Genomic DNA, 13893 nt, shown 5'->3' on the forward strand with positions numbered 1-13893 from the left:
AGGTATGATTAGAGTTGAAATCCTTTTGAAGGAATTTGAGAGGACTTGCTAAACACCAGTGAGATAATGAGAAGGAGGAAAGACTCCATTGGCCTCTAACTTAAGCAGGCGCTGTGCTTGGCCTCACAGAGAAGGTTTTGGTTTTCATGGGTGTTTTAGCAATTACTATGTGTTTGTGGTTTCTGATACCCATCACCCATGCATTTGCTGCTCCACAAGGTCTTTGCTGTTTGGCCTTTGCACTTTTGCTATTTTCTGCCTCATAGTCTCTATCCACTCTGATTCCTCGTGAGGTTCCCAGACCTGTCCCTGTGAACACATAGTAAAATATGTCATTTTCCTTCTGATAAAATCTTGCCTTTGCTTAGAGACCCAAAAGAGGTAAGGGGCTTGGCTTTTTGGATTACAAATGTTGAGTAAAAATAAACACCTTTCCTTCATGGAACTAGTACTTGAAGACATTTTTGAATATCAGAGATGGGCCATATATTAGAGAGAAAAAGTTATCTGCCCTCTGACCTCTAACCCTACCCCAGAGCAGGCTCCAAGTCCAGGACTCTGTGATCATCGTGACTTAGCTCAGAGACTGACTCTGCTCTCTTGGCTTGAATCCTTTTCCCCCTGTGGAAATGCTGCCTTTTCTTTACATCTATATAGAGTGTAGTTGTTCCAATCCTGCTTCAGATGGAAAACAACAAGCTCTGTGTGGCCCAGTGTATCTTCCTTCAGATGAGCAGTTCTCCACAGAGCCTTCTGCACCACCCGGCTTTTCTAAGGCTGCAGTAATTAAGTCCAGGACAGATTCTATTTGGTCAACTTAATTGATTATGGCTCCATACTTGTGAATTTTTTCTTTGAATAGTGAATGAGGTCTCAGTTTAGACATCTTGAGAAAAGAGCTAATGACTTCTAAACACTGGCTTTGTATTCCATAGCACTGAGGTTTAGATTGGTTTAGGTTTTACACATACAGTATACCTTCATTAGTCATAGATTCTCTGCTTGTGAAGTCACTTGCTAAAATGTACTTGCAATCCCAATCCAACCCTTTTAATACAGCTGGGTCTTTTACACCACATGTTCTGGGTAGCAAGAAGCTCAAATCACATCATGCCCAGGTCCCCATCTCAAGTCAAATCGAGGCAATACACGATCTTCTTGACTCCTCTCCCATATTCAGAAGTGACCTTTTCATGATGTGTGCAATGTGACATCTTGACGGTTATTTACTGTTTGCATTAATTTCCCTATTTAAGCTGCTCTTCCAGCATACTGATGAAGAGCTGTCCAGTGTCCCCAAGCACAGGTGGACATGAGGCACATTCCAGAGAAAACACATGTGGTCGATGAGCTCCCTTCTGCTTTAGTTTGTTGGGTTTTTGGTCTTTAATTCAGTATTGATAAGGCAACATCTCAGTGCGTCCAAAAGAGAAAACAGAGATGGGGGAGAAGGGGTATCCTTCTGGAGATCGTCTTGTGTGTCATTCAGATTGGGGAGGATGGGAAAGGAAAAGAAGGGCATAGTAGAAAGCAGGATTTTGAGACAGAAATCAAATCCATACCCACCTGAACTAGGATCAGAAGCATGTTAAGTCTTTCCCCAAACAGTGCTTTGTTATAAATGAATTCAATTTTTACCCAGTAATTTTAAGACAGGTGATTATATAAGGTATCACTAAATAGAAACCCTCATAAAAGAAGGATGATTTTAAAAACAGTTGTGACCAGAGGCTCCCAGGAACTAACTCTCAAACTCCCTTGGAAAAATGCCTTGACATTTGCTAGTTCATTGCTTTCAGCAACGTTATAAACTTATCTATAATAATTAACCCAAGTTAGCATATAAATGGGTATTTTAGATTCAATATCTAGCCTGACCTTTGACACACATTTTTGTGCAGTATGTATTCTGCTTGGGATGACAATTGGCCTCCTTATCTCCCTACCACCATCATCTGGCCAGTGCCAGCCCCTTAGAGAGTCCTAGACTTAGTCCTCTTAAGGCACTGGGTTTCTGTGGCCATAGACACAGGAGTCCTTGTGCTGGCCAAGCCATTAGAAAGCCAGAGAGGGCATTGGATGTAACAGGGCAGAAACACAACAGAGGCTACATTTCTGTCTTCTCTAGTCCTATCCCTTCCTCCCTACTGTGGTTGATGGAGTGTTCCTGCCAAAGACTCCAGAAGAGATCCTGGCTGAGAAGAGCTTCAACACTGTCCCCTACATGGTGGGCATCAACAAGCAAGAGTTTGGCTGGATCATTCCAATGGTGAGAATGTATAGACCACTTACATGCACTCCACAGGGGATCAAGCATCTTCCTCCCTGCTCTGATCAAGGGTTATGCACCCAGATTTCAAAGAAGCTTAAAACTTTCCAAGTAAATTTGCACTGAGAGTCCCTGGTGAGGTCCTTTAGAGTGCCAATTTACATCACATGGGGCAGAGGAGCCATTAGTGATTGCAGGCTTTCTAAAGAAATTCTCAAGAGGGGCTCAGGCTCCTGGATGCCCACCATTCTATTGGCAGTGTGGAACTCTCTCAAGTAAGCATTTTAGGGCCCTGGTATCAGCCTGGGATGTGACTTTCAGTACTAGAAGCCAGACCAATGCTCTGAGTACAAAATTGGATGTGGTGAGCACATCCCAGAGTTCTTCAGCTTTTATGCGGACTTCACAGAGCATCACAGGAATGCAGACACACAGACATAATGCTTGGTTTTGTTTCCCCTGTTACCCGAGTCTGGGAGTGTGTGGCCTACGCCTTCCATTCCTGAGCCCTTGATTTCTATATGGCCACAATCTGGATGTTCCCTCACTGCCTAAAGGAACATGAGGCCCTGATGTGATCAATACCTTCAAGTGTCCTCTCTGTGTTGCTTGTATTCATTCATATGTGCCCATGGGTTTTGCTGATTTTATTTCTCAAAAACTTAAACTCCCATGCCTGTCAAGTTCCCCCAAACTCTACCTTATTCCATTTTGGTTTGCTTCATTGGCTTTTTTTTGCTTTTGTTATTTCCCCGTGATTATTAATGCTTAATCATCTGTTTAACAGCTTATGGGCTATCCACTCTCTGACGGCAAACTGGACCAGAAGACGGCCAATTCCCTCTTGTGGCAGTCCTACCCAATGCTTGTAAGGCTCTAGGGAATCATGGGCATTGGTTGAGAGAGAAAGAAGGTTGGCGACTTTCTCTAATCACAGACTAAGTTGATGGTGGAAAACCTAAGTTTAAGCTCCTATGGTTTTGATTTTCCCACTTTACCATCCCAGTGTGTCGAACCCATACTTGTGACTCCCCCATCAAAATCCCATTGAGTTCAGAGTAAGTTTTAGAGGAAAAGGTTTATTTAAAGCCAGCAACGCCAAGACCATGGAGACCATCAGAAACAAAGACCAGTGCAGCTAGGGCCTGGAGGCACAAGACTTCCTCATGGAGTTCTTAGGATACAAATCAGATAGGTCAGTTAAAAACTTTTGGGGTGGGGTTAGGGCTGGATGTGGTGCCCTTAATCCTAGCACTCAGGAGGCAGAGGCAAGTAAATCACTATGAGTTCGACACCAGCCCAGTCTACAAAGCAACTTCCGGGACAGCCAGACTGTTATATAGAGAAAACCTTTCTTAAAACACCAAAAAAAGAAAAAGATTTGCTTATAGGTTAATAGATATTGTAGACTCTGTACATTTAAAGAAAAATTGCTAACTAGCAAATCATATGACCCATATCTTTTTTTCATTCCAATTTTTAAGAAATGCTAATTCTGAACTTCATTGTGAGGATATAAATGTCTTTTCCCCCAGAGAACAGGGGAAAATACCAAGAAATTATTTTTCTCTAAAAGACCAGGAGCAAGAAAAAAAATGACACTTTTTTCTGTAGGGACAGCTGAAGAGAGCATTCACTGGAGAACAGTTTTTAATTTATGAGGTCTCTTAATGTGTATGGGTCTCTTCCACCAAAGCCAGTGGGACAGTAATAACATATGACTCGGATACCTGAACCCACAGAATAATTAATTAAAATAATTAAAAGAAAGTTAATCAAAAAAATTTAAAGAGAAAGTGAATCTAGAGAGTTTATTCTAGTCTTTCATGGGCAACACGAGGAGGGTTCAGTGAGCACTGAAGTAGTTTAGAATCAGAGAAGCCTTCTTAACTGACTGTAGAAGCCCCATTGCTCACCCGGCTGGGTGGTCACCTTCTGATCCATTTCAGAGAATCCCTGAGAACCTGATTCAAGTGGCCACTGAAAAGTATTTAGGAGGGACAGATGACCCTGCCAAAAAGAAAGACCTGTTCCTGGACTTGATTGCAGATGTGACATTCAGCGTCCCATCAGTGATGGTGTCTCGTAGCCACAGAGGTGAGTTCCAGGTGTTGGATGACCAATGGATACAAGTTCACCTGCTAGGTCTCTGGCCTGCCCACCTCTTGATATAGATAGATACTAAAACTGTTGAGAGCAGGACTCAACAGTTGATTCCATATGGCCTGAAAGGTTGTTTTGCTTTTTCTACTAGTAAGGATCTATGAGAAAAGGGTGCACATGCAGTTTAACTTAGAAAAGAATCCCAGAAAACACCATTGGGAGGTAAGAAAGTGACACAGAGAAAAGATGGACGCTAATCTGAAGAGCTGCCTAGCATGTGTCCATCTTAGCTACAACTGGAAAACTCCAGGGAACAAGGAACACCTTAGAGATTTCTTTTCTGAGAGGTAAGGGAGCTGTGCATTAACCCACCAGGAGCCACATCACATCAACTGAACACTTCTCTAAGATATTGTTAGCTTTGTGGCGCCTTTATCTACTGCGAGCATGAACAGAGCTGTGTTTAATAACCAGGATGAGAAAAGGGGGCAAGAGCTAACAGTGCTGCATGTGGCTGCCAGGCTAGCCTGCCCTAGAACAAGGGTTACAGTTAAGTAACTCCCAGAGTTACTTTGCTCAGTGCTGTAACAGAGAACCTGACACACACCACCTAAGTAACAAAGGTCTGCTTTGGTAGGAGGTCCTTCTGTCTTTGTGTTACTCTCATTGGTTAATAAATAATGAAAACTGCTTTGGCATGATAGGGCAGAACTTAGGTAGGCAGAGAAGACAGAACTGAATTCCAGGAGGAAGAAAGCAGAGTCAGGGAGAGCCACCACGGAGCCACCAGAGTCAGACATGTTGAATCTTTCCTGGTAAGCCACTGCCATGTGGCAATATACAGATGAATAGAAATGAGTTAAATTAAGATGTGAGAGTTAGCCAATAAGCGGCTGGAGCAAATGGGCCAAGCAGTGTTTTAATTAATGCATTTTCTTTGGGGCTAAGCTAACTGGGCAGCTGGGACAAACAAGCAGCCTCTCTCCTACAACAATTGGCACCCAACGTGGTTGACTATCTCCTACAACATGTTTCAGCTTAGAGTCTCTGAGGTTTCAGTCTGTGGTGTCAGGATAGTATAAAAGGGCATATGACATCATAGGGACAAGGAAGCAATAGAACCATGTAGAGCAGCAACAGAAATAGGCTCAGGGCATAAAATAGCCACCAGGTCCTTACCGCCCGCAGCCTGCTTTCAAAAAACAGGCTCCACCTTCTATAATTCTACCGCCTCCTAGGGCTGTGTTAGAATTTTGAATCTGTCAATCAATTTAATCATTTAGTAGATCAGAGTTTTCATGATATAACTGTTTCTATAAATAACTTCACAAATGTACCCAGAGACGTCCATGACAAATCTAGGTATTTCTTAGTTTAACCGAGGTGACAGTTGAGAATAACCATTTAAAGGCACCAGCATTTTTTGTTGCAGATGCTCTCTTGATGAAGGTATGGTGGCAAGTGGAACTACAATGCCACTATGGGAAGAAGGGTCATTGGGAAATCTTGGGAGGTTGACAATAGCAAAACAACTGCTAAGGACCAGCAAAGCCATGGGAAGAGGCAGGACTTAGCAGAGTGTGTGTAGGTACACAAGTGCCATGATGTGCTCATATAGGCCACAGGACAAAGATTTGGTTCTCTCCTTTCACCTTACATGGGTTCTAGAGGTTGAACTCAGGTCATAAGGTGTGTGCAGCAAGCGCCTCTACCTACTGAGCTATCATGACAGCCCCTCTCTGATACTTTTTTTACACTTTTAATATTACAGTTTAATGTTCTGGGTTTTTTTCTACAGTTTAGCAGGATAGCAGATGAGTTTGAGACTATCATTTTTCCCAGGGGCCTCTTCTATGTGTTTATCTTTCTCTTAGGTCTTAAGTACTCCTTCAAGGGCCCTTTGCAGAAAGAAGTAGCTCAGTGCTCCTTTACTCCTTTAGCCTGCTTTTGTAATGGAAAGGTTTTGGTTCCCCTTTAACAGATGTTTGTTGAATTTGCAACTGTGATCTTTCAGAACTGGGCAGGCATCTTTCCAAGCCCTTTTGAATTGAAAAGTTTCTGTTAAGTAATCAGCTATAAGACCTCCTGGCCTTGAATCTTTTCTGTATTTATGTTGTGTTTCTACTAAATCTTTTTCCTCCCTTTCTACCATCAGTCTTACATGTAACCTATTATACTTTCACCAGCCTATATTAAGCTAGCAATGGTGTCACTTCGATTCTGCCCCTCAACACACACACACACACACAAACACACACACACACACACACACACACACGCACTTTGTGTGTGCTTGATGTCAGAATTTGCATTGTCTGGGTGGCAGTTTATTGGAAGTCTAGTTGATGATCTGTCCAGCTATAATCACTAACAGGAGTGTTCTGCTGACACCTTGCACTGTGCAAGATAAAATTATGTCTATATCATCACTACAGTCCTAGAGTGTCCTGCCTGTGGCTCATTTGGCATCACTGACTTCCACAGGCCTCTGTGTTACTCATCACTACCTTGAAGTTTTAGTTTAAAGAACACTCTTTAGCCATCCCTGTGAGGCAGGTCTGGAGGCAGGGAGTTCCACAGCTTCTGTCTGGGAAAGCTGCTCTGTCTCCCTCAGAAAAGGCCCTGTTTCTGAGCACAATGCTTCATACTGGGGCTACATTCCTCCAGTACTCTGCCTCTATTGCCTGTTCTTCCAGACCATGGGATTTCCTCTCGGACATTGGCTGTAGGTAGGGCACTTCCTTGATTGTGAAGCTTTTATCTCCGATGCCCCTGGGGTTCTCCCTTCTCTTTCACTGTTGATGCTGTGATTGTTTTGTGTCTTGGCTAAAATCAAGTAGTGGCTGCTGTGCTTCCTGACCTAATGCTGGGAATCTGTCCCGACTGGGAGCATTTTCAGTCCCAATCTCTTGAAATAAACCCTCTGTCCTTCAGTTTCCTTCCCCATGTAAGTTCTTTCATTGAAGTGTTTAATCTTGAGACAATACCCACATTGTCTTTGCTTTTCTTGACGTTCCAGCTTGAACTATTCAAAAACTATTTGCAATTGTTTAGAAGAATTTTTATAAATATTAGAGTTTCAAACAAAACAATGTCTTGAGCAGGATACCGTGCAAATGAGTCCTTTCATTTATGGAAGTTCTGCAGAGCTGAGGTCTGAATTTCTTGCTAAAATGAGTGAGTGGCAGAGGCACACCTGCTTGATCCTGCCGCACATGCTTCTCAGGTGAACCAACCACCTCTGTGGTTGCAGGAATGAACTCTGTGAGAGGAAATGAGACCGATTATTCTACACCCTATGGCATAAATCACTTAACGCCCTTGTGGTGACTCAGCAGGCAAAACATTTGTTGCACAATACCCACAACCTGATGAATTCTATGGCTCCTGTTAGGGTGAGAGGGGAGAACTGACTCCAGAAGTCATCCACTGTCCTTCACATACGAGGTGGCACATGTACACCCACATACAACCAACACACGCACACACAATAATATAAATAACATTTTAACTTGTGAATCTGTAACTTTATCTGTGAAACAACGATAGTAGTGCATGAAATATACATACAATGATCATAAATGTGTGGAGATGCAAAGGATTATGCTGTGATATAGAAGACACTTTCTTACAGCTAAGCATTTTTTTCCTTTTTTCATGTTTTTTTTTTTAATTTCTTACTATACGCATAGAGGCAAGGCTCCAAAATCGCCCCACTTTACTGCCATGGGACCTGACACTTTTGCCTCTAAGTTACTCTGCTGTAGGAACTGTCTCCCCTCCTCCTTGTGAATGCTGCAAAGGGCGGCATTTCCAAGGTTGGGAGCACGGAATGGGACAGACCATAAGAAGCAATAGTTGGCAGCCACAGTGCTCTGTCAGCAAGAGATCTGGCATCTTCACACACAGACAGGACATGCTGGTGGAGAGAAAGGAAGCAGAGGAGAGGAGGGTGGGCTGGAGGCAAGTTCTTTCTCCCTTAACTCATCTCTTTTTGGTGCCATCTCGCCATCTTAAGAACTTAATACTCTCTGAGCAAGGAGGAAGCGGGGTGTGAAACACAAACTTGAAATAAAAGAGATCCTTGTTTATTTCTATGTGTATCCGTGGTTTTTACTGCCTTTATTCCAAGTCGGCTACTTGTGCAGCCCTGAGCAAGCCCTTCCCTGAACTGTTTCTCCCCTTACAGGGACCTCCATGCAGTTTGAAGCCTTAGCTCCACACAGTAGTGTATAGTGGGCAAAGTGAACTCTATCTGAATCCATGTCTCCGCAGATGCTGGGGCTCCCACCTACATGTATGAGTTTGAGTATCGCCCAAGCTTTGTATCAAACATGAGACCCAAGACAGTGATAGGAGACCATGGTGATGAAATCTTCTCAGTATTTGGATCTCCGTTTTTAAAAGGTAATGTCTCTTTGCTGCCTGTGGCCTCAGCAATCAGAGGTCTGGATCTGGGCCCTGGTTTGATATTCTTATGCAAGTTTCTCCTTTTCTCTCCAGTTTGCTTTTCTGCTACTCTGTAACAGGGTTGAGCTATACCAGAAGTCAGTCCTAAGATTCACACACATGAAGGAGGCATGTGTTCATGTGTCCCCAGCCATAGTCTTTCTCAGAACCAGTAAGAGAAATGCTAGATTGGTCATGGGCTCCACTTTGGGGCTAGAAGACCACGGATTGATTTTCCTTCCATACAAGCATACTGGGATATGAGTGAGGGAAATGCTAATTTCTAACTAATCCTAAAGAAGGTCTATGATGTTTTACACATATGTGTCTACATATGTGCTTATATTTTGCAATGTGGTATTTAAGGGAAGCTTTCACAGTGGTCTTCAAAAACACTGCTTTTCAGCAATAGTACACAACCAGCAATCAAACATGTGTCTCTCAGGACGTCAGTGTCTCTGGACCTCTCTGTGTTTGGTGATGTCTTAGAAACTTTGGAGAGAGAGAGAGAGAGAGAGAGAGAGAGAGAGAGAGAGATTAAGAAAAGACCCAAGAACCAGCAGTCCTATTAAGACTGAGGAAACTCAGAGTTGTCTTTGGATCAGGCATACGAGCATGGATGACAAAGGAGGCCAGTGTATGGAAAGCTATTGTTAAATTGAAGTGTAGATTATTAACCATCTTATTCTTAAAGGTTAGGGCCAAGACTTTGAATTTCTAATAAGCTCCCAAGATAATGATGGTCAGAGTCACTCCTGTGGTTCAGCTGCTAAACTCAGAAGCCACTCGTGAGCAGCTGAAGCTTATTCTTTCTTCCCCACAGATGGCGCCTCAGAAGAGGAGATCAATCTCAGCAAGACGGTGATGAAATTCTGGGCCAACTTTGCTAGGAATGGGTGAGGCTAGTAGCAAAGACGGGACAGATCTGGGTGTGATGTTGCTTTATTAGTTGGGAGGGAGTGCTTTCTAATGTTTGATGTAGTCAACCTCCAGTCCCTGTGACCATAGCTCTCTTAACAAAGACAACAAGAGTAATCAGATGTGTAGGGGGCTTCTGAGATGGTTCAGCTTAAAGGAGAGGGCATATATTTTGGCTCACGGATTTAGTGGGTTCAATTGTTGGTCATTTGACCTACTTGTTCTGATTGTTTGTCAGTCTGGAACATGGTGGGATAATGTGATGGCTAAATCCCTTCCTTTCTCTATCTCACTGGTGGTCAGGCAAGAGAGAGAGAGGAAAAACTAGGGTCCCAGTATTCATCAGGGGCATGTCTGTTAGGATCAACTTTCTCCAACTACTCCTACCTTTTAGAGTTCACATATGCCCCAGGGGCACTTTTATTGGTTGATTAGCACAATAGGCTTAATCCCTGAGGCTCCATGTCAAGCATCCACAAATCTGTTGGTTGGTTTGGGTTCTGAAAAGCCTAGGAAGTCCTTTCCCCAAAGCCTTGCTGCCATCAGCCCCAAGGGCCTCCCACGTGGGGGTTGTGCTCATGTCCTAAACAGAGCCTAGGGAAGAGGTCCAGGTTCTGGCACTTCTAACTAATACTCTCCATGGCAACATTAGCATCACTCCCACAGTTTGAAGCCTCATGCTTTTTATCATTGTCAGCAGGGGTTCCACACACATGTGCTGACCTCCAGCTCTTTCATTCACAATCTACGTAGAAGCCTTGATGACCCCCTTGCCCTTGCATTCTGCACGCCTGCAAAACCACACCCGTGCAGACAACACCAAGATTTACCAATGGCTTCAGATGTCACCTGACTCTATGAGCCATCAGCTGCAATAAATAGCCTCTGAGTGTCTGAACATAAGTAAACAAATACCAGTAAATTTTTCTTCGGGGCACCCTATTGGTAGGGACATCTAGCAACCCTTTCTCAACCCAACATCCTTGGAACAAGTTTATGCCTTCACACCCTTATGCCTATGATGGTTGTGTTTTGAAAGCCAAGAAACAGCTCAAGTATGAATGACAAAGAGAAAGGCAAGGGCAAAGATGGCTGAAGAGTAAGGACTAGGGTGAAACTAGAGGCTTTTTGGTTATTTCAAGTCTCTGAACTTCGTGCTCTTATGAACTTCTGAGATGTGAGCTTCTAGGCAGCTTGCATTTTGATCTGGGGCGTGAACGATGGCTTCTCCTAATGAAGTACTCTTTACCGTTCACACTCTCCTTGTACTCAAGCTAACTCACATCCTTGGTGGTGGTGGTGGTGGTGGTGGTGAGGAGGAGGAGGAGGAGATTGGTTTTTTTATGCTTTTATTTTTTATATTTTGGTAAGATTAAGCTTGTGATATAATTGTAAATATGATTTAAAATGAAATGAATCAAAACAAAACAGAACCCTCTACAACTACCTGGATGCTATGCTACCTTTGAATCTCTTCGACCAAAAAAAATGCTCTATCAGCTTTAAACTCAGGACCCAAAAAAATATCAGAATGGACAAATGTAAGCAAATTCATTTCCCGACTGGAGAATGAATGAACTCTAATCTAGGCCCCCTTAGAGGCTTCCTTCTCGTCTGAGCCATCATGAGCTTTGCTTCTCTTGTTGCTAGTGGAGCCTGCTGGAACCTCCCATATGCCTCACTCACCGCGGTCTGCATTCCCTACAGCCCACTCCAAACATTTCCAAACTCCTCCATAAACCAGTAAAAAACTTCTTCAGATCCACATCATTGGGTTAAGCACAGAAGCTCCACTTCTTAGTAATACTTATAGGTAACAATTATTATATAATAAGTTTCTGAAGCAAAATACCTGAGGTTCATCAACTAAGCGAATGAAGATTTTACTGGGGCTCTTTGATATTTTCCCTTTGAGCCTGTGACTAAGAGGCATGTGGTGGAGAAGGAACAGTAAGTGGGAACCAGATCCCATTTCTTGGCAGTCAGGAAGCAGTGAGATGGAGGGGTGGAGGCCCAAGTGGTGCAAAGCAGGCTGTCGGGGACCTGCCTCTTCCAAGTAGGGAAACCTCTTAATTCTTCCATTAGCCTTACAAAATCACTAGCTGAGCATCAGCCTTCAATACTTGAGGGTTCAGAGAAGAGTTAAGATCTAAATAATAGGAGGAAATTTCTAAACATGCACAGCTGTCCCCGGAGGTGGAGAAGGGCACATGTGTGGAAAGAGGCTCCTCAGCAGAGATAGGCTAAGGCATCCTTGCAAATCTTGGGACATCGTGGGGACAGCTCAGTTGTTTTGTTGAGATTCTTCTTTTTTAAATTCTATTCACAGGAACCCTAACGGGGGAGGGCTGCCCCATTGGCCAGAATATGACCAGAAGGAAGGGTACATGAAGCTCGGTGCCTCAATCCAGGCAGCCCACAGACTGAAAGAGAAGGAAGTGGTTTTTTGGACTGAACTCAGGGCCAAGGAGGCAGCAGAAAGGGCAACACACAGAGAGCATACTGAGCTCTGATCCGGAGTTCCAGCCATGTTTGAGAGTCTGGAGCCAAGAAACGTGTATGCCACAGATGATTCTGCAGAGGAACAAAGCTTCTTATCTTTGAGGCTATACAACTGTATGTTATTTTATACAAATGCATTAAAGAGGATCCTTACTGCTTCAACTTGTAAAAATAAAACATTGTTTTGGAAATCAAAATTGGATCAGTGTTTATCCTGGTTGGGTTCTTGTTGTTATTGTTGTTTGTGCTTGTTTGTTTTTTGGGGTGTATATGTGTGTGTGCCTCAGTATGTGTGTGTGCGTGTGTGTGTGTGCATGTGTGTATGTGTGTACTTGACACAAACTAGAGTTATCTGGGAAGACTGAGAAAATGCCTCAACCAGATTGCCTATAGGCAAGTTTATAGGACTTTTTTTGGATTAATGATGGATGTAGGAGGGACCAGCCCACTATGGGTGGTGCTACCCCTGGGCTGATGGTCCTGGGTTGTATAAGAAAGCAAGCTGGGTGCCCCATGGGGAGCAAGACAGAAAGCAACACTTGCCTATGGCTTTTGCTTCAGTCCCTGCTTCAGGGGTCTTACCATGAGTTCTTGCCTTCACTTCGCCCAACTCAGAATATGTAAGCCAAACCTTTTCCTCTTCAAATTATTTCTGGGCATGGCCTTTATCACACTAATAGATACTAACTAATACATTATCTTTTGCTCATGATTAATCCATGTGCCTCAGAGAAGGAAAGATGAAGAGAGAAGGAAACATCAAAAGAGATGTCTCTACAGGAGATGACTGGAGAAATCTTAGCCTGAAAACTGAAGAAGACGATCATGAAGGACACATGGAATGTTGTGTTCAATCTTCTATGGGACACATGAACAAGCATCTACACACCCAGAAAGAACAAGAATGAAAGTAACAAGAATTGATTCTCTCGAGCCCACCTTGACTGACCAGTGAGTGTCTCTGGCTCATTGACAGGAACACAGGTGAGGGGTTCTAGCAAAGTTACTTAGAAAGCAGCTGTGCCACCAAAATGTCCTACCAATCATGGATGAAGACTTCTCTATCGCTGCATAGATGCAATCCCTCCTCTGCTTAACTGTTCACCCTGTGTATAATCTAGCACATCTAAAGACCTGGTGCAATCTGGGCAGAATTACAGAGAGACTGTATGAGGACAGAGAGAGTGGCTAGAATAGTGGGTGAGGGTCTACTGACCTTCCCCAGCCCCTCCTTCTATAAGAAAATATTCTCTTCATGGCGAACAATGAGGGCTGATCAGACGCCAAGGACAATGGCACGGGGTTTTGATCCTACTTAATGTGCTGGCTTTGTGGGAGCCTAGCCAGTTTGGATGTTCACCTTCCTAGATATGGACGGAGGGGGGAGGACCTAGGACTTACCACAGGGCAGGGAACCCGGACTGCTCTGTGGACTGGAGAGGGAGGGGGAGAGGAGTGGGGGGAGGGGGAGAAGGATGGGAGGAGGGGGAGAATGGTGGGAGGAGGGGGAGAAGGGTGGGAGGAGGGGGAGGGAAATGGGAGGCTGGGAGGAGGTAGAAACTTGTTTTTTGTTTATGTTTTTTTTCTTCTTTTCTCAATAAAAAATTTAAAATAAAAAAAAAGAAAATGTTCTCTTTAAGGGTATCATAAGA

The 13893-nt window shown here is 43.6% G+C and overlaps 1 protein-coding gene across 2 annotated transcripts in view; it reads left to right on the plus strand.

Moving 5' to 3' along the window:
• The window catches only part of LOC121446904 (carboxylesterase 1D), a 29100-nt gene extending 16662 nt beyond the window's left edge, over window positions 1–12438 (plus strand). For both annotated transcript variants that reach the window (XM_041649800.1, XM_041649801.1), the window contains exons 9-14: window positions 2129–2269; window positions 3057–3137; window positions 4219–4366; window positions 8648–8779; window positions 9645–9717; window positions 12069–12438. In XM_041649800.1, the coding sequence (XP_041505734.1) occupies window positions 2129–2269; window positions 3057–3137; window positions 4219–4366; window positions 8648–8779; window positions 9645–9717; window positions 12069–12252 (759 nt within the window). In that variant the 3' untranslated portion in view covers window positions 12253–12438. The remainder of the gene's footprint in view (window positions 1–2128; window positions 2270–3056; window positions 3138–4218; window positions 4367–8647; window positions 8780–9644; window positions 9718–12068) is intronic.
• Window positions 12439–13893: the final 1455 nt, after the last annotated feature.

This window comes from Microtus oregoni, unplaced genomic scaffold, assembly GCF_018167655.1.
Source record: "Microtus oregoni isolate MIOR12 unplaced genomic scaffold, Mior012 000004F_ref0000308, whole genome shotgun sequence".
Classification (NCBI taxonomy): Eukaryota; Metazoa; Chordata; class Mammalia; order Rodentia; family Cricetidae; genus Microtus; species Microtus oregoni.